The 20,323-nt window shown below is 42.7% G+C and overlaps 1 protein-coding gene across 1 annotated transcript in view; it reads right to left on the bottom strand.

Annotated features, from left to right (window-relative positions):
• Positions 1-20,323, bottom strand: part of Mocos (molybdenum cofactor sulfurase) — a 48,350-nt gene that overhangs the window by 18,998 nt on the left and 9,029 nt on the right. Inside the window, exons 4-9 of the mRNA XM_042675312.1 lie at positions 19,543-20,181; positions 16,227-16,303; positions 13,244-13,443; positions 6,330-6,446; positions 3,926-4,366; positions 1,368-1,530 (exon numbers count right to left, since the gene is read on the bottom strand). Of these exons, the coding sequence (XP_042531246.1) occupies positions 1,368-1,530; positions 3,926-4,366; positions 6,330-6,446; positions 13,244-13,443; positions 16,227-16,303; positions 19,543-20,181 (1,637 nt within the window). The remainder of the gene's footprint in view (positions 1-1,367; positions 1,531-3,925; positions 4,367-6,329; positions 6,447-13,243; positions 13,444-16,226; positions 16,304-19,542; positions 20,182-20,323) is intronic.

Raw genomic sequence — 20,323 nt, 5'->3', positions numbered from 1 at the left:
AGAACAAAACAAAGTGGTATAGCACAGAAGTTCAGCTGCAGGTTAAGGAGGAAATTCAGATTTTTTTTTCCAGTAAATAGAGGCTGAACCCAGGGTTTTGTGCATCCTGAGCAAACTCTTTACCATTTGTCCCATACCCTCATGTGGTAGAAAGCATGTTTCATTTTGTTTTTGAGATAGGGTCTTAGCTTTCCTCAGCCAGCCTCAAACTCCTGATTCTTCTAACCCTGACTTCTAAGTAGCTACTATTACATGTTTGTGCCACCACACCCAGCCCAAAATTGGAATATTCTATCAATGGTAGTTAGAATGGGAAAAAAAAGATGACTAGGATCCAGGAGAGGTATACAGAGAACTTCAGCTAGATCTGTAATGTTACTGTTATTTTTATTTTTTTATAAAGAAAGAGGAACTATAAGAAGAGAACCTAAAGGAAATATGGCCACATGTTGAATATGTTAAAGCCAGATGTTATCATTGTGTTATATTGTTCTCCATACCTACTAGTCAATTATAGCAGCCACTACCATATGTGACTCTTTAGATTAATTAAAATTACATAAAATTGAAAATGCGGGTTTGGTGTCCCGTCAGCTCTCTACCACTGAGCCACATTCCCAGCCCTCAATTTTTCTATGTTAGACAGCTTACAAAAAAATAAAAGTCAGCCAGAAAATATTAAAGCCTGAAATACATGTTATAATGAGGGAAGGAGAAAAAGGATGTAAGTGTAAACGATATCGTATCATTTCAAGTACATACATCTTTATTTCCTATGCATGCATGAATGTATGTATGTATGCACGCATGCCTTTACTCAGAGACAGGGTCTCACAGCTCATCAAGCTGGGCTTGGACTTGTGAACCTTCTGCTCAGCCTGCAAAGGGCTGATATTCCACCCTTATGCCATATTTACCCCTTCCTTCCTGATTGGTTGGTTGGATTAGTACCTCTCTTCCAGAGGTTTTCCAACATAAAAGGAAAACAAACCTTTTTTTTGGGGGGGGGAGGGGCTCATTGTGGGGCTTGAACTCAGGGGCCTGAGTTCTGTTCAAGGCTAGCACTCTACCACTTTAAGCCACAGCTCCACTTCCAGTTTTCTGGTGGTTAACTGGAGATAAGGGTCTCACAGACTTTCCTGCCCAGGCTGGCTTTGAACTGTGAGCCTGAGATCTCCTAAGTATCTAGGATTATAGGCTTAAGCCACCAGCACCCAGAAACAAACTTTCTGTTGTCTCTCTAGACACCATTTTACTTACTTTAGGTAAGTGTAATATTTGGTAGACCAAAGGACATTATTTTAGTTGTATCAAAGTGTGATCACCACCCTCAATAGCTGCTCTGTAGAAATGAAGCCTTTTGATACCTTCGGCTTTGATGACCATGCGCCCTTCCTGCAAGTCAATGAAAGGCCGGATCAGGCAGAGCCGTGACTCCTGTTTCTGATTCAGGCAAACCCCATTGTGGTTCACAATCATCCAGCTCCGATCATACAACAGCCCTTGGTTTCCTATAGGCCACTTGGTCACCTAAACAAAAAGGAGGTTATGTTTTAGGCCAAGGCTCTTCAAAGATAATCTTCACATTATTGCAGAGACACAGGCAGAGTTCATGAATTTCCATATACTCCTGAAGGAAGAGTGGAGGAAATGAACATAAAACCAAGATGTCAGCGCAAAAAGGATAGCGTGGGAATGAGCTGCCTTCTTTTCGGCTTCTCCTCTTCTCCTCTTCAGCTTGTGCTCTAGGTGGGGAAGGCACATGAATGCCTGACATTTAGAAAGTACAGGAGTCTACAGTGAAATACAGGTGTCTGTCCTAAAAAACAGCTGTCTCCAGCTCCCTTCCTGTGGGCTCCTGCTTTCTGTATATCTTTCTGCTGTGGTGGAGCCCTGTCTAGACGTGTCTTGAACAAACTGGGGCTGTTAGAATAGCCATCAAGTTGGTCTACTTTAGATGTGTACATTTCCCTAAATTCTTCATATTTCTCTTTTTTGTTGTTGTTGTGGTGGTCGTGGGGCTTGAACTCTGAGCTTGGGCGCTGTCCCTCTGCTCTTCAGCTCAAGGCAAGTGAAAAGTGTTCTACCACTTAAGCCACAGCACCACCTCCAGTTTTCTGGTGGTTTATTGGAGATAAGAGGCTCATGGACTTTCCTGCCTGGGCTGGCTTTGAGCTGCCATCCTCAGATCTCAGCCTCCTGAGTAGCTAGGATTACAGGCATGAGCCACCAGCTCCCAGCTAATTCTTCATATTTCTATGCACTTAAAATACAAATTATAGCCAGTAGTCTGATCTTGCTTTGTTAATAACATTCTTCAATATAAAGAAGTAGAAGTTCTTGAAGAATTGGTTCAAGAAAAATAAATAAATAAGCCCTCATCAAGTCTCGTGCTGCAGTTGTAACTATGGGCCACAATTCTATTCTTCCCTCTATGTGCATATTCTACAGAATAAGACCTACTTGTGAAAATACAGTGTGTCTCTCCAACAGGAGCATGGATCCCTCACCTACCTCTGCTCAGGAGCAGTGGAAACTTGGTTGTTTATGGCCTCAGTCTGGAGGTCAGTCTCATATAGGACCACCCTAAAATACATGTCAACCAATAGCCATGGTCTAGCTATGCCCAATGAGAATCCAGAGAGCCTGTTGTCCCTGAGACTCAGAAGTCCGGGACATGGGGCACATGCAGATTGTAGAAAGAGAGCCTTAGGTTGGCCACGGGCAGAGGGTAGCTTCTAGGAGAGGAGAGGTAACTGACTGCTAGCCATGACAGGCTTCCCATTACACTCCCATCAGGATTACTGAGCCAGCATACTTGCAGATATGGTATTATATCATCCTTCAGTACCCTCAGGGGATTGATACTAGGGCCTTCTTCACTGATAGCAAAATCAGTGGATGCTCAAGTCTCTTATTTCAAATGGTTTAGCACTTTTATATAAGTTGCAAATACTACATATATGCACATCCTATATTTACTATATACTCTCTATGTCTACATCACTTATACCACCTAACACAATGTAAATATTAAATACATAGTTCTACTACATTATTTGTGGAATAATAACAGAAAAGAAAAGGTGTGTATACATTTCAGTACAGATGCCATTTTTTTCACATTTTTGATCCATGCTTGGTTGAATCCATAAATGAATAGATCATAGATATGCAGATCTGACCATAGTTTAGTTCTACAAGGAGGACTAAGCAGATCAATTAATGTATGTAATTACATGAGAGTCAGCACATCCATGGTCAGGTCCTTGCTCTGTCTTGGCTCAAACGGTATAGTGGATACCTAACAAACACAAGGCCCTGATTTCAAACCCTAGTACCATCAAATGATCACTCTGTCGTTTACTATCAGCTGGCCTGGGCAAAGTGCTTAACCTCAGGCTGCAAGCCTATGAAATAGGGAACATGTTATCCTTCACCTCATGTGGCTGCTTTAACAATCCAATGAAATGAAGGTATGGCGAATGCTACAGTGAGAAACTAGCACCTACATGCAGTGAAAGTAACAGCTATAATTAATACCAGTGACTCAGAGTCAGGGTCTTCTCAGTAAACAGCGTCATATTCAAAACTTAGCCCATACCAACAAAGGCTGAATAAGAGTGGGATTTTTTGATACCACAATGGGTTGCTTTATGATTTTTATAGTGATTTTTATTTCCCCATGCTTTGCTTCCCACATTTTTATCACAAAAGAAAAGAACAGGAAAGAAAGAAAGAAAGAAAGAAAGAAAGAAAGAAAGAAAGAAAGAAAGAAAGAAAGAAAGAAAGAAAGAAAGAAAGAAAGAAAGAAAGAAAGAAAGAAAGAAAGAAAGAAAGGAAGAAAGAAAGAAAGAAAGGAAAGAAAGAAAGAGAGGAAACAAAAAGCTGTCATTTCTGCATGTGCTGCAGTGAAAGCCCTTACCTCAAATGCAGCACAGGATTTGATGGGGTAAAGGCAAATTTTGGTGACAACAGGTAGCTCAGGGTCCCTATTCAGGCCACCTTCAGGTTCCTCCACAGGGGACTGCCAGGTGCTGGAGGCTTCCCTCAGAGGTGGGTGCAAAGGGTGTGAACTGTTCCAACTCATGGAGTCTGCATGGTCGTCTTCCTCAGGTGAGAGACAGCGGCCGTTGGTAATGGCATGCTCATCCTGGGCCTTGTCCTCTGTTGATTCGGCTCCAGGCTCTCCAGTTCTGGCCTTAGAAACAGGCTGTCCACTTGAGGAGTGAAGGGAGATGGCTTTGATGAACTTGAGAAAGGCCTCAGCATCCTCCACAGTGGACATGTATCCAAAGGAAATCCTCACAGAACCCGTAGGCTGTCCATCTATGAGGTCAATGTGGTCACCACAGACATGCCCAGCCTAGAACAAAAGGGAGATAAGATAGTCAGATGGACTCATGTCTCATGAATTAGTTAGAAACAGTTTTATAAAGCAAATTGTGTCTATTTTAAAATTAGTGTAGGAAAACAGACTTGCAACACCAATGTGCTATGTATCTGAGACAGTTCAAGCAATGCATGCTCAGAGGCCCAATTCCTAGACGTTCTATTGATTGGTTGTGAGTGGGAGCCAATTAAAGAGTTTAAGAGAACTACTTCATGAAAAGCATTTGTTCAGAGGGGGTCAAAAGACAGACCATGGCAGGAGCTGATGGCTCATGCCTGTCATCCTAGCTACTCAAGAAACTGAGATCTGAGGTTCCAAAGCCAGCCCAAACATATTAAGCCAAGAGACTCTTGCTTTCAATTAACCAACAAATAAAGCCACAGATTGAGCTGTTGCTCAAGTAGCAGAGCACCAACCTTGAAGGAGAAAACTAAGGAATAGCACTCAGGTCTTGTGTTCAAGCCCAAGTAACATACATACATACATAGATAAACAGATACACAGATACACAGACAGACAGACAGACAGACAGACAGACAGACAGACAGACAGACAGATGGAGACAGGTCATGGGGAAGAATGCTGGAAGATGGTACACTGATGAAAATTGTACTCATAAATTGATATGTTGAACTGAATCCCCTTTATACAACTAAAGATAATTAATTTTTAAGATATATTTTACTTATACACTGATTGGTTGAACCCCTTTATACAACTACTCACAGATAATAAAAACAAAAGATAGACCAAGTCTCAAAAGTACTGAGAGGTTAGGGTCTGCCCAGTGCTTATGTGCTCTCTCTCTCTCTCTCTCTCTCTCTCTCTCTTTCTCTCTACCTCCCTCCCTCTTTCTCCAGAGCTGCCCTTAAAGAAGGGAAAAAGCAGATGGGCTGGCCCTAGTGGACCTAAGCACTACTAGAATTGGGGGGGAAAGTCTTCAAATCCGCCTGCCTGTTATTGGTAAGTTTGTCAGTGTGGTACTGTTGTTCAGAATACATGCCCAGTGCTAGTCCTAGGCTAGGCCCCAAAGAGATGGAACAAATGTATGTTGAGCTGCATGTATTATGCTTGAACTATTCTCACACTCTCTCCCTCATCTCTATCCCCTCCTTCTCCTTCTCTCCCACTCTTTTTATAAATAAAATCCAGTTTAGGGTTAGCTGGATCTAGTACATCCAATAGCCAATGTCAACTAAAAGAAACTCAAATAAGAAACTATTCCAAAATTCATAAGAGTCCAAACTATACTTGTTAAATAGTTCAAAATACAATGTAAGTAGAGAAATCTCAGCTCAAAGAGAGACGGGGAGGGCAGGGACTCTAGGAGACACAGGCTGCCCCAAAGCAAGGAAGAGTGCCAATCTCCCCAACCCAGAGGGAGAGCAATTCCCCCTAGGAGATTGCCCTCAAGGAAGACAAACTACTTTAGAACATCTTCTAGAACATCCTTTTGTTAACAGTGCCCTTACTTTCCAATTTTACCCTCAAATTAAAAAATGAATCAGAAAACTCTGCCACAGAGATATCTTAAAAGTATTTTCTAGGGCTGGGAATGTGACTTAGTGGTAGAGTGTTTGCCTACCATCTATGAAGCCCTGGATTTGTTTCCTCATCACCATAAAAGCAGAAAAAGCCAGAAGTGGTGCTGTGGCTCAAGTGGTAGAGTGCTAGTCTTGAGCAAAAGAAGCCCAGGGACAGTGCCCAGACCCTGAGTTCAAGGCCCAAGACTGACAAAATAAATAAATAAATAAATAAAAGTATTTTCTATTATCAACTCTCTTTTTTCTTTTTTCCATTCACAGAGTAAGCCTGGAGAAACGAGCCCAAAGATCCAAGGACCAGAAGACAAGATTCATGATCAGACATAATCAGCTCCCCATGTGGTCCTGCAGATGTGAGTCATAGCATTTGAGCCACAGGGTTCTGTACCAACCTCAAAATATTTCTTGATCATGTTGTCACTTAAACCCAGGTGCCGCTGGCAGGCCCCCGTGTTACAGAAGCAACCAGTTCGCAGGTGGATGTTGTAGAGGCTGGCCATTTTGTCCACCTGTGGATGAGGTGTGATATGAAGGCAGAATTACAAGTGTCCAGTTTTACTCAGATTGCATAGAACAAACTTTTAAATCAATGTTTGGACTTCATTTTCCAAACAACACAAAAATGATCTAAGCCATGAACTATGCTCTAACAATGCTTAATCTAACTCAGGTTTAATAAACATTTTATGAAATGTTCTGGAAATTGACGTTTATGCAGCTGAATTATGAAAGTAAGCTTGAGAAAGTAAAAAATAAATTCTAAGTGAAGAGCTAGCATATTAGCAGTGAGATTGACAAGAATGATCCTTCTGTGGGGCTGGGGACTTGGACAGCTTCTTGACACCCGCTTTGGGGCAGAGTCTACAGGCCTGGAGGTGCTACTTCAGGCAACACCAGCTCAACTCACAGCCTGACATAACTGCTGATGCTCTCTCCAGCTTTGGGTTCAGTCAGAGTAACTGTTCAGACTATAGAGGTTGCATGGTTCTTTCCTGCCCTCTGGAGGTTCTAGAAGGTAATTCATATTCCCTCCCCACAGAGCTTTGTCCCAGTTCCTGGGCTGTAAGTATTTCTATTTCCTCAAGTTCTAGGGGCCCACTGTAAGTCACTCAGCGTGGGAGAATTAGGCTACATTCAAGGAGAAGATCATTTAATTGCACTCTGGGAAACAATTATCTGCTGTCCAGAGGAGGAAAGCTTTGAACCTTTCCCCAAAAAGTCAGTATGATTTTCCAAGGAGAAGGAGAAAAGAAGAAGAAGAGGAAGAAGGAGAAAAGAAGAAGAGGAAGGAGGAGGAGGAGGAAGAGGAGGAGGAAGAAGAGGAAGAGGAGGAGGAGGAGGAAGAGGAGGAGGAGGAGGAGGAGGAGGAGGAGGAGGAGGAGGAGGAGGAGGAGGAGGAGGAGGAGGAGGAGGAGGAGGAGGAGGAGGAGGAGGAGGAGGAGGACGAGGAGGAGGAGGAGGAGGAGGAGGAGGAGGAGGAGAAGGAGGAGGAGGAGACACCCAAATAAACAAAATCAGAGATGAGAATGGAAACATCACCACAGAAACAACCAAGATTCAGAACATTAGGAAATACTTCTCAAACCTTTATGCTAACAAATTTGAGAATTTGGAAGAAATGGAAGAAAACATTGATATGCCCAAACTAAACCAAGAAGATTCAAACCAACTAAACAGACCCATATCAAGCATTGAAATAGAAACAGCAATAAGAGACTTCCCACCCAAGAAAAGCCTAGGACCAGATGGACTCGCAGCTGAATTCTACAAGGCCTTCAAAGCAGAACTCACACCAGTACTCCTCCAACTCTTCAATGAAATTGAAAGTTCACTGACAAACTCCTTCTATGAGCATAACCCTCATCCCAAAACCATACAGGGAGTCATCAAAGAAAGAGAACTATAGACTCATTTCTTTGATGAAAACTGATGCAAAACTTCTAAACAAAATTTTGGCCAATCAACTTCAACAACTCATCAAAAAAATCATACACTATGATCAAACAGGATTCATTTCAGGGATGCAAAGCTGGTTCAATATATGCAAGTCAATTAATGTAATTCATCACATCAACAAGAGCAAGGATAAGAACCACATGATCAACCTGATAGACATAGAAAAGGCATTTGACAGGCTCCAACACCATTTAAGCTCTGAAGAAACTATGAATCCATGGAACATTCCTCAATATAATAAAGGCTATGTATGACAAACCTACAGCTAGCATTATACTTAATGGCAAAAAGCTAAAGCCATTTCCTCTAAATTCAGGAATAAGATAAAGATGTCCGCTCTCTCCACTCCTCTTCAATTTAGTATTAGAATGCCGAGCTAGAGCAATCAGGCAAGATGCAAACATAAAGGGGATCCGAATAGGGAAAGATGAAGTCAAACTTTCCCTCTTTGCAGATGACATGATCTTGTATTTAAAGAACCCCATGGACTCCACTCCCAAGTTACTTGAGCTGATCCAAAACTTTGGCAAAGTTGCAGGGCATAAAATTAACCCTCAAAATCCAATGGCTTTCCTGTATGCCAGTAATAAGAAGAGCACAGTTGAAATCAGGAAAGCAACTCCTTCGGTAATAGCTTCCCAAAAAATAAAATACTTAGGAATTAACTAAAGATATGAAGGGTCTCCTTTACGAAAACTTTAAAAACCTGAAAAAGGAAATTAAGACAGAACCAAGGAAGTGGGGAAAACCTCCCATGGTTCTGGAATGGGAGGATTAACATTATGAAAATGGCAATACTTCCAAAGGCTATCTACAGATTCAATAAACACCCATCAAGATCCCAACTCTATTCTTCAATGAAATAGAAGATGCAATCCAAAAATTCATATGGAACAAAAAACAATAAACAAACCTTAGCAGAAAGAATTGTGCTGGAGGAATATCAATACCAACCTCAAACTCTACTACAAATCCATAGTAATGAAAACAGCTTGGTACAAGTACAAGAACAGACCCAAGGACCAATAGAATAGAACTGAAGATCCAGAAATGAACCCGCAGAACAATAGGCATCTAATCTTCAATAAGGGAGCCAAAAAATAGAATAGAATAAAGACAGCCTCTTCAGTAAATGGTGCTGGAAAAATTGGTTAAATACCCATAGAAAACTAAAGTTAGATCCTTACATATCATCCTGTACCAGAATCAACTCCAAATGAATCAAAGACCTTGAAGTAAAAGCAGACACCCTGAAAACATTACAAGAACTAATATGAGAAACTCTAGGGCTCCGTGGCACAGGCCAAAATTTTCTTAATAAAGACCCAGAAACACAATAAATCAAAGACAGATTGGACAAATGGAATTGCATTAAACTATAGAGCTTCTGCATGGCAAATGGCATAGCTAACAAGATCAATAGAAAGCCCACAAATTGGGAGATCTTCACTAGCCATACAACTGACAAGGGTATCATATCTAAAATATAGTTAGAACCCAAAAAATTAAATCCCAAAAAAAAAAAACAAATCCCCAAAAAAACAACTGTCCCATTAATAAGTGGGCTAAAGACTTAAAGAGAGACTTCTCTGAGGAAGAAATAAGAATGGCCAATAGATACATGAAGAAATGCTCAACTTCTCTGGCCATAAAAGAAATGCAAATCAAAACAACATTGGGATTCCACCTCACTCCAGCCCATTTAGAATGGCTATAATCAAAAAATATAAAAACAACAGATGCTGGAGGGGATGTGGCCACTGTTGGTGGGAGTGTAAACTTGTTCAACCACTCTGAAAAGCAGTATGGAGGTTCCTCAAAAGTCTACACATAGAGCTCCCCTATGGCCCAGCAATCCCACTTTTGGGCATTTATCCAAATGATCACAAACAACGCCATACAAGCTACCAGCACAACTGTGTTTATTGCAGCATTATTCACCATAGATAAGGTATGGAACCAACCCAGATGCCCCTTAGTAGATGAATGGATCAAGAAAATGTGATAGATAGATAGATAGATAGATAGATAGATAGATAGATAGATAGATAGATAGATAGATAGATAGATAGATAGATAGATAGATAGATAGATAGATAGATAGATAGATATTCCATGGAATTCTATGCTTTCATCAGAAAGAATGACACCACCCCATTTGTAAGGAAATGGAAAGACTTGGGAAAAAAATCATATTAAGTGAAGTAACGCAGATCCAAAGAAACATAGATCTCATGGTTTCCCTTATTTGCAGTAATAAGTATATGTCTAGGATCATCTTAGCAGATGAGCATAATGGCTCAATAGCTATGTACATACGACCATATAAGATGATGTTAGGCAAAACGAATTCCAAGACTCAAGAGATTTTTCTTTGTTGTTGTTTTTAATGTACTATGTGATTTTTTTTGTTTGTTTTGTATGTTCTTTCCCCTATGGTATATCCCCTGTTGTCACTGTATTTGATTTTGTTAGTCTGGTATTGTATATACATTTATTTGAACTAGGGAAGGGAAGGGGAAAAACAGAATGGTCAGACAAAGGACAAGGGGGAACCAATGCAACAGTGATGTATACATACAAGACAGTATGTTGGAAATGCTCTGTACAACTTGGGGGCGGGTGGGTGAGAGGGAAAGTAGGAGGAAAATGAGGGAAGAGGTAGCAAGTTTGACAAGAAATGTACTTATTACCTTACTTATGTAACTGTAACCCCTTTGTACATCACCTTGTCAATTTTTTTTAAAAAGTCAGTATAATGTCCACTGTAGACCACAAGTTACCATGTGGTTAACCTGGGCTTTTGTTGGGTACCAGTGCCTCCCAGAGACCTAGGTCAAAATCACAACGGTCTTCACTGTGGCTGTCTCCACCGCTCAACTAGAGTGAGCCAAAGCCATTCATTCTCTTTATTGAACTAAGGGGCCTCAGGAAAACCATTCTGTCACTTCACTCTCACAGCTGAGTGGCATGCAAACCTGCCAATGAAATCCAGGAAGTCTCTGGCTCTGTGAGGTGAGAACTGGCAATACTGTTGTGTCCGGCCAAATCTATTGCCATCATCAGTTTTCCACTGACAGGGCATCTTGTAGGAGGGCCCTCCAATCCACTAGCCCAGCTCCTACCAGGCTGGGAAGCAGAATTCCCCCCTGCAGCCACCATAGTCATTATTCCTGCTGCCAAACAAATTTCAGAAAAGACAATAACCACTGCATCGTGCTCAGAGCTGCCATGACTCTGGGAGGACTCAATGGCTGGAATGACTTTGCATCCTCATAAGACCCCTTCTCTATAGAAGTGTCTGGTACCCCGGATAGGGGGCTGTTTCATAGGCTATTGCCCAGCTAGGGGAGGCCTGGGCCTCCTGTAGGCAGCAGCTTGTGTACGAGTCCCTGATCATTATGGGGGTTTAATATACCCACTGGTGCATTATTTTTGAGAGTAGGTACAGGTGGACATCAAAAGTTGCATTCTGGGGCTGGGAAGGTGGCTCAGTGATAGAACCCTTGCCTTACATGCCTGAGGTCCTGGGTTCGATTCCTCAGCACCACATAAGCAAAAAGAAAAAAGCTGGAAGTGGCGCTGTGGCTCAAGTGGTAGTCAAGTGGAAGAGCGCTAGCCTTGAGCTGAAGAGCTGAGGGACAGCGCCCAGGCCCAGAGTTCAGGCCCCACGACTGAACTCCCCACTCCCCCCACCAAAAAGTTGCATGCTGCTGGGCGCCAGTGGCTCACACCTGTAATCCTAGCTACCTAGTAGGCTGAGATCTGAGGATCACCGTTCAAAGGCAGCCTGGACAGAAAAGTCTGTGAGACTCTAATCTCCAATAAACCACCAGAAAACTGGAAGTGGCACTGTGGCTCAAGTGATAGACCTGTCCAGGCCCAGAGTTCAAGTCCCACAACCAACGCAAAAAAAAAAAAAAGCTGCACACTTAGTACCACCTTCCCACCAAAGAGCTGTTACTGACTTTTTACAATAGAATTGCTCTTGCCTAGAACCTGAAAGCCTTACTATGCACTGAACTTTGTAACAAAGGCCTCTGTACGTTGGAATGTCACTGAAGTTGTACACTTAAAATGCTTAAAATAGCAGAGAGTGAGGGAAGGGAAGACACTGTATGAAAGAAAATGTCCACATTACCTGACTCATGTAATTGTAATCTGTATATCACCTTTATAGTAACAGTAAAGTAAAAATTTTTAAATAAATAAGTAAGTGCTTAAAATAGCTGGTCACTGGTGGCTCATGTGTGTAATCCTAGATGATACTCAGGAGGCTGAGATCTAAGGACTGTGGTTCAAAGCCAGCCTGGGTAGGAAAGTCCATGAGACTCATCTCCAATTAAACCCCTGAAAACCAGAAGTGGAGCTGTTGCTCAAACTAGTAGAGCACTATCATTGAGCAAAAAAGCTCAGGGACACTGCCCAGCCCCATGACAAAAAAAATTAAAATACAAACTTTATGTCATATGTATTTTATCACAAGCTCTTACTTGTCATCTTCTATCACTATCATTCTCCTGAACTGTCATCTTCCACTGCTGTCCTGTGCTTGTTTCAGAAGCTACTGGCCAACTAGGGGAAGGTGTTGGGCCCTCTTGTATGCAATAGGTCATTGCAGGTGGACCTCAGTACCACAAAGTGATTTGAATATGCCCACTGGTATATTGTCTTTGAAAATCCCATACTGCAGTAGTGCCCTTCACAGAGATTTTGCATTAACCTGAGGACTGAAAGCCTAAAGTCTTCTGAAGATTGGAATCTACTCCTTGGGAACAGTGGGGTTGCCTAGATAATGGCTTCTGCTGTCCCCATAGACCAGGACAAGGAGAGAGCCAGCTTTCCTGTTTCCAGCTCTTGCTACCTGAAAGAATATCCTCCATCAATTTGACAGATCTCTGGAACTTAACTACTTTCCTAGTTTATCTGTGAACAACTGTCTGAGTTAGCAGAAAACTGCCTAGAAATCTGGGACAGGGATACATGTACCAAATATATACTGTTAGCAGGATATGGTAGATATTTTGTCAGACACAAGTATGTGATCTTCTTTAAAAGCCTTATAGTAGGGGATGGGAAGGTGGCTCAGTGGTAGAGCGCTTGCCTTGCATGCCAGAGGCCCTGGGTTCGATTCCCCAGCACCACATAAGCAAAAAGAAAAAAGCCAGAAGTGGTGCTGTGGCACAAGAGGTAGAGCGCTAGCCTTGAGCTGAAGAGCTGAGGGACAGTGCCCAGGCCCAGAGTTCAGGCCCCATGACTGGACCCCCCCCCCCCAAAAAAAAAGCCTTATAGTAAAATATTTTAAACAAACAACAAAATAAAAGTCAGAAAGATGGAAAAGAAACTATACCTGGGAATAGCCGATGATGAATCCCTTGTCATCCAGTACATTAAAGTTAATGATGGGGCCCTGAACGTCAGGGCTGCTGAACTCAGAGTCACTGTAGATTCGAACCACAGGAGCTCCGTTGTGGTAGTGAAGGGAGGATAACATGGCATAGGTGTACTGGGCCAGCGTGAAGGTGTGCTGTTTTATATTCTCCATGCCACCTCCAAAGAGAGACACGCACTTGATGTGAAATTTACTAACGCATTTTTTCTTTAAGATAAGGTAGTGACAGCTGGTCAAACTTGTACCTGGTCGTAATGACTCTACTGTAAATACGGTATGCTGTCACCTTCATGACAGAGAGTGAGATCTATCTATGGTTCAGCTTTGCTGTTTCTGAACAACTTTCCCATAGGAATTCTTGATACCTTCTTTTTTCTTTTTATTTCATTTATTTATTTATTTTGTATGGATTCTGGGGCTTGAACCCAGGACCGCATGCTCTTGCTTAGTTAGCTTTCTCCACTCAATGCTAGAGCTCTACCTTTTGAGCCACACTTCTACTGCCAGCTCTTTGCTAGTTAATTGGAGAGAAGAATCTCAAAGTTTAGACCAGGCTGGCTTTGAACAGGATCCTCAGATCTCAACCTTCTGAGTAGCTAGAATTATAGGCGTGAGCCACCAGCACCCAGCCATTGGTACCCTCTTTTAAAATACAAATATATTCATATATTACATACTTGCATGTGTACTTATATTCATATATTTACTGTTATATACATATATAGCTAATTAAACATTAGCAAAAATACATGACTTTTTCTTATTTTGGGTATTTATTTTGTTACTATTTTAATTATTTTGCATCATACATAGCAATTAAGGATATATGATTTGATATAAATGAACCTTAGAAATATTCTAAGAAGGTGGCTCAGTGGTATACTGCTTGCCTTGCATGCATCAGGCCCTGGGTTCAGATTCCTCAGCACCACATAAGCAGAAAAAGCGGGAAGTGGCACTGTGGCTCAAGTGGTAGAGCACTAGCCTTGAGCTGAAGAGCTGAAGGGCAGCACCCAGGCCCAAAGTTCAAGCCCCATGATGGACAAGAAAGAAAGAAAGAAAGAAGGAAGGAAGGAAGGAGGGAAGGAAGGAAGGAAGGAAGGAAGGAAGGAAGGAAGGAAGGAAGGAAGGAAGGAGAGAAAGAAAGAAAGAAAGAAAGAAAGAAAGAAAGAAAGAAAGAAAGAAAGAAAGAAAGGAAAAGAAAAGAAATACTCTAAGTAAAAGTAACTAAGCAAACAAACAAAAAGAAACAAATGTTGTATTCACATAAAAGGCACCCAGAATAGGCACCAGAGATTCAAATGGCTACAATTGCAGTTTAGGAAGATCATAACCTGTTGGGTCTGGACTGTAATGATTCTTGTACAGCAAGGTGAATGTACTACAAAAATGGTTATAACAAATTTTATGTTAAATACATATTTTACCACAATGTGTGTATATGGGGTGGGGAGAGAAAGCAGTAATGAGAGAGTTCTGGGGCTTTGAACTCAGGGCTTGAACTTTAAAGACTAGTGATAGAATCACTTGAGCCACAGCTTCACTTTGGGCTTTTTATTGATTAATTGATGATAAGAATCTCACAGACTTTCCTGTCTAGGATGGCTTTGAACCATGATTCTCAGGTCTCAGCCTCCTGACTAGCAAGGATTGCAGACATGAGCTACCGGGACCCAGCTTCACCACAATTTTTTTCAGCACTAGGTATTGAGCACAGGGCTTTGAGCATGCTAGACTAATGGTCTACCATTTGAGCTATGACTCAAGCACTTTAATTTTTTATTTGTTCTTGAAATAAGATCTCACTGCTTTTATCAGGACTGGCCTTGTACGGAAGCTCTTCCTACCTCTGCCTCCTGAGAAACTATGATTGCAAGTATGTACCACAATAACTGCTTACTATATATTTTTTAAAGCAATGTAATAGAAAAGCCCATGACTTTCCATTTCTGGACTGATACTGTCACTTGTGGCTTTCAGAAGTGTCTGGCTCATTAGACCCTGTTACCTGTCATTCAGGTGTCCTGTGATATCTCTCCTTGGAAAGTACTTGTTTTCAATATCTGCCTTTATCCTCTCTTCCCTTTTTCCCAGACCATGTTCACTTCTTCCTGCCTTATTATGAGGTGACTCTCCCTCCCTTCAATGAGTCCCATTGTGGCCTTAACAGATAAGCCACATTCAAATCCCAATCTGGTTTGAAAAACTCCATCTTGAACAAACCCCCCAAAGCACAGTACTGTGGCCTATGCCAGGCTCACTAGACACAGGTTCTTCTAGTCACATACTTGTATCCATCCCCTTAATGTGGGAAGTACCATATGTGTGTCAGCCTCTGCTCAATGTCCCCTACACCTGCCTACAACCCAAGCACTTGTCAGGAAAGAAGCCAGGCAGCATGAAAGATGGACATCAGTCACAGTAGTTGCAAGTTTGGAGTCAGGCTTTTGTTTGGCCTGGATTTAAATCCTACCTCCCTGTTAGCAGTTTGCTGGCTTGGGAAAACATTTAACCTCTCTGAGCAGCTGCTCTGTTGTGGGAAGTATTAGACTTGTCATCAGCTCTCCCATGGGGCTGTAGAGAGGACCCAGCCAGAGCTGAGTTATCTTGGGATCTGTAACCATTCCCAGACCAGACATCAAGGACAGTGCCTCCATGCTGTGCTACTGTTTATCTCTGGATCAAAATTGTCCCATCTGTTACAGTCGTTCACCTGGCAAAGCAAAGAAACCCCCAATACATGTCCTCACCCCCCACTCCCCATTCCCCCCTCCCCGCCAAAGTCAGATTTAACTGCAGTCAGCAGCCAGCACCTCTGTGCCTCTTCCTTGCAAACACAGTGCCTCCTTCATTGGAACCTCACTGGGCGAGACCTCCCTCCAAGACAACATGGGTAACAAGAGGTAGAGCTACTCCCACATGGACACAAATGTGCACTGACCTGTAAGGTGCTCTAGGATGTCAAATCCATGTTTTAATGCTACCACATCAAGGAACGAGATGGTTCCATCTTCAAACCTATAAACATGAAGTGCAGAAACAAGGTTAGGCTGCTGCCACTTAATTCACATGAGTTTGGTGGTATGCAATGCACATTTCATTGTAAACTGAGTACTGATCTATGAATAGTTTCCCTTGGCTGCTTTATGAAATACCATCTTCTCCTCAGGAAAGAGGCCTTGCACACTAAGTCCTGCCCAGATGCCTCTTACAACAGTCGGACTGGTCCACAGTGAACTAGGAGACAGGAACAGGAGACAGTCAGAAGCAGAGGTGGCTAAAGGGTTCTACACAGGGAAGTGACACAGTGTGATGTGACCCCTGTGGCAGGACCGTCTGCAGGAGTGTGACAGAGATGTGATTTCTGTATGCATCCAGGCAAAGGATGGGGACCAACAGCCCCCTTAGGCAAGCTGTTATTGAAGTGTTTCTTTTCTTACCAAAATAACAACAATAGACATTCAGAATTCATAATGGACCAATGGCTAATCAATCACCAAAAATAATAAAACCAAGCATTATTCACAGATAATGACAATTTACTTGATCAAAATTCTATTAATAATTAATAGAGTCTTGCTCAGAATAAAAGGGGAGATTAGTTTACTTCCAAAGAGGTTTATATTTCATTGAATTCCATCATTGAATGATGAAATGCTGGTTAGGAACAAGGTCCAGGTCCAAGTTCAATAAGCACTGGGATTGAATGACATATCTTTGAATTCTAGTCCTGGAGTCTGTACGAAAGAAGTTAGGTTTATACTGGTAGATAAATATGTTTTGCTTTCTGAGTGTCTTGGTGTGGTGCATGCTATAAAGTGTTCTCCCAAATCAAAGGAGAGATCTAAGCCAGCCCAGCTGGCCCTGACCCCCAATGAGCTGCCCACTTTCTCTGGACTTCAGGCACTCTTGGTGGCTCTTTGTTCTGCCATTCATACTTTGCTGTGCCTGTCACTTTTTCCCACTTGTTTTTTGCTATACAGCAAATTATTACACTTAGGATTCAAAATGTTTTATATTAACATTCCTGTGTTGGAAGTCTTTTTTTTTTGTCAGTCGTAGGGCTTGAACTCTGGGCCTGGGCGCTGTCCCTCAGCTCTTCAGCTCAAGGCTAACACTCTACCACTTGAGCTACAGCACCACTTCTGGTTTTCTGAGTGTTTATTGGAGATAAGAGTTTCACAGACTTTCCTGCCCTGGCTGGCTTTGAACCTCAGATCTCAGCCTCCTGAGTAGCCAGTGAGTAGTCAGTGCCCAGTGAGGTAACTCATGTGCAATGCCAGGTACTCCAGAGGCAGAGAACAGAGGACTTGTGGTTCAAGGCCAGCCTGGGTCAAAAGTTAACAAAACTCTATCTCACTCAATAAGCCAAGCAGTGTGTTGCATGTCTATGACCCCAGCTAAACTGGAGGCTGTAAATAGGAGACTTGAGATCTGAAGCTGGCTACATGCAAAAACACAGGACTAATAACTAAGGAAAAATAATTACAGCTAAAAAGAGGCGGAAGCATAGTTCAAGTGGTAGAGTGTCTACCTAGCAAATGTGAGGGCCTGAGTTCAAACTCCATACTGCCAAGAAAAAGCTTCAAATGACTTCATAGCACAGATCAATGACCCTCTGAACTGGTGCTTTGCCTGCATTAGCACTAACCACAAGGATGGTGTTCCCACTGTCCCTTTATAGAATAAGCATGAGGTGCAGAAAGATCAAGCCACATGTTCCTCAGCTGTGTGGTAGAGGGGATTCATGTTTCAGTAGTCCAGCTCCAGAACCTCACTGCCTCCAGAGCACATCTCAGTCTACATGAGCCTGAGTCTGTGCCTGGATCTGTGCAGGATCTAAGCTATCTCTCCACCATCTTAAGCACCATCATGGTGGTGAATGCCCCAGCCTAACCCCATGGGATCCACTCTGGCGGGACCAGCAGAACTCCAGCTCAGTGTCATTTTTACCTCTCATCTACTTGGCCTTATGGGTCCCATTTGAAAGTTTCACGTGGAGCCCTCACTACAGGCTGTAGCCTGAGGAATCTGTATGAGCCAGCAAGCCCGTGAAGGTCTATGAGGATGAGTAGCAGCCTGGCCTCTGGCTTCCAAGATAACAGCTTGGACTGAGAGGCTGATCGTGGTACTACCCCCACAGGTCTTAGCGGTTAGGTGCACACTTGTTCCAAAGAGCATCATCTTTTAAAATCACTGTTGATCACTGTTGCTTTTCTTGGTTTGGTTTGGTTTGGTTTTGTAGTCCTAGGTATTGAACTCAAGAACCTCAATTTGGTAGGGAAACATTTTATCACTTGAGTCATACTCTCTGTACTTAAAAACAAAGACAGCCTTTAAATAGCTGTACAAACGGGATTCAACATGTTCAGTTTATGTGTACAATGCAGGTTGATCAATATCACCGTTTCCATCACACAGTACTTTTGGCTTTTAGCTTGCTTTTCAGATAGGGTATTGCATTGATTTTGCCCTGCCTTAGACTCTGATCTTCCTACATCTGCCTTCTGAGTAGCTGGGATTACAGGCTTGCACCACCATGCTCAATAGTATGAAACCAAAAGGTGCTGCCTACCCTCCTTACGTCTCTACAGACCTTTTTTTAAATTTTTTAATTGTGAAAATACCGTACAGAGGAGATACAATTACATGGACAAGATAACGAGTTCATTTCTTATCAAGCCTTGTTGCCTCCTCTTTGTTTCCCCTTCCTATCCCTTCCTATACTTCCTCCACTTCCCCCAACCCGGTCCTCCCCGCCCCACCAAAGCTGTAAAGTTCATTTTTCGACATAACGACTTGTACATCTCATTGTTGCAATGGGTCCACCTGTATCCCTAGTTAAACAATTTGTTTTTGCCCTTCCCCTCCACAAATTATACCAATATCAAATACAGTGAAAGCAGCGGTTATACTGTGGGGGAGGGACATACAAAGCAACATAGAAATAATCTTATAAATATGTTAGAAACAATTGCATGAAATTTAAAAAAAAAAAAAATTTGAACAGACCTTTCACCTCTCATTCTTGCAACTCTTATCTGAAAGCGTGCTCCTTTACCGTTCAGCAGAAGCCAACACTTGAGGGCAGAGTCCACTGAGTTGCCTGTAGTAACTACCATTCAATGGTCCTGATGTCAGCCTGACCCCACCAGCAGTGTTCCACAGCCTGGACCCCTGTCCCTTACACAATCCCATAGGCTTTATGACAGATCTGCCTTTGGGAACACCACCAGCCACTGCAATGTCATGATTACCTTTCAGACACCGATGACCTTGGCACGTAGAAATCTGATCCTGCAAGGTAGGCAGCGGCGGTCCCTCCTCCAAAGTAGCCTTTCTTCAGTAGAGGAGCCACACGATTATTGACCAGCAGAGCACCCAGGCCAGTAGGAAACCCAAAGATCTTATAAAAGGAGATAGGAACAAAGTCTGCCTGGTGAGTGGACAGGTCCAAAGGCGAGGTGCTCACATAAGAGGCTGCATCCAACAGCACGAACCACTTCCCAGGCAAGTTCACAGGACTCATCCGCCCACATTTGATGTCCTCTATCCAGGACAGTGGGTATTTGGATCCTGAAAAGTTACTCTGGGCTGGGTAACAGAAGAGATGTGAGGGCTGGCAGCTGGGGTGGCTGCCCATTTCGTCTCTTTCCTCCACCAAGCACAGGTGCTCTGGCCTGACCGGAGTAGAAGTGATGCCCCTGGCTGCAAGTATCTTCCTCATACCCACCACTGAGGTATGATTGTCTGTGAGATAGCAGAACCTACTCCCACTGCTCCCTGGGCAAGAAACCCAGGGAAAGGACTCTGCCACCAGCTTGAGGGCAGCCGTGCTCCCGGAGGTGAAGATCACGCTGTAGTCATCCAGGGTGGTGTGGAAATGCGCTAGGATCCTGGAAAGAAGTGCAGTGTCACCCAGGCCTGCCTCTCAACTCCAGTCCTGAACTGGATGTTGTTAGTTTTATTACATAGGGCATCTGTACCTTTCCTTAGGGGGAAGGACTCAAGGTTTCATGCTGTTGTTCATGCTTTTGC

The sequence above is a fragment of the Dipodomys spectabilis genome, unplaced genomic scaffold (assembly GCF_019054845.1).
Source record: "Dipodomys spectabilis isolate Male_0828 unplaced genomic scaffold, ASM1905484v1 ptg000024l, whole genome shotgun sequence".
NCBI classification, from domain to species: domain Eukaryota; kingdom Metazoa; phylum Chordata; class Mammalia; order Rodentia; family Heteromyidae; genus Dipodomys; species Dipodomys spectabilis.
This window is presented reverse-complemented; position numbering and strand designations above follow the sequence as displayed.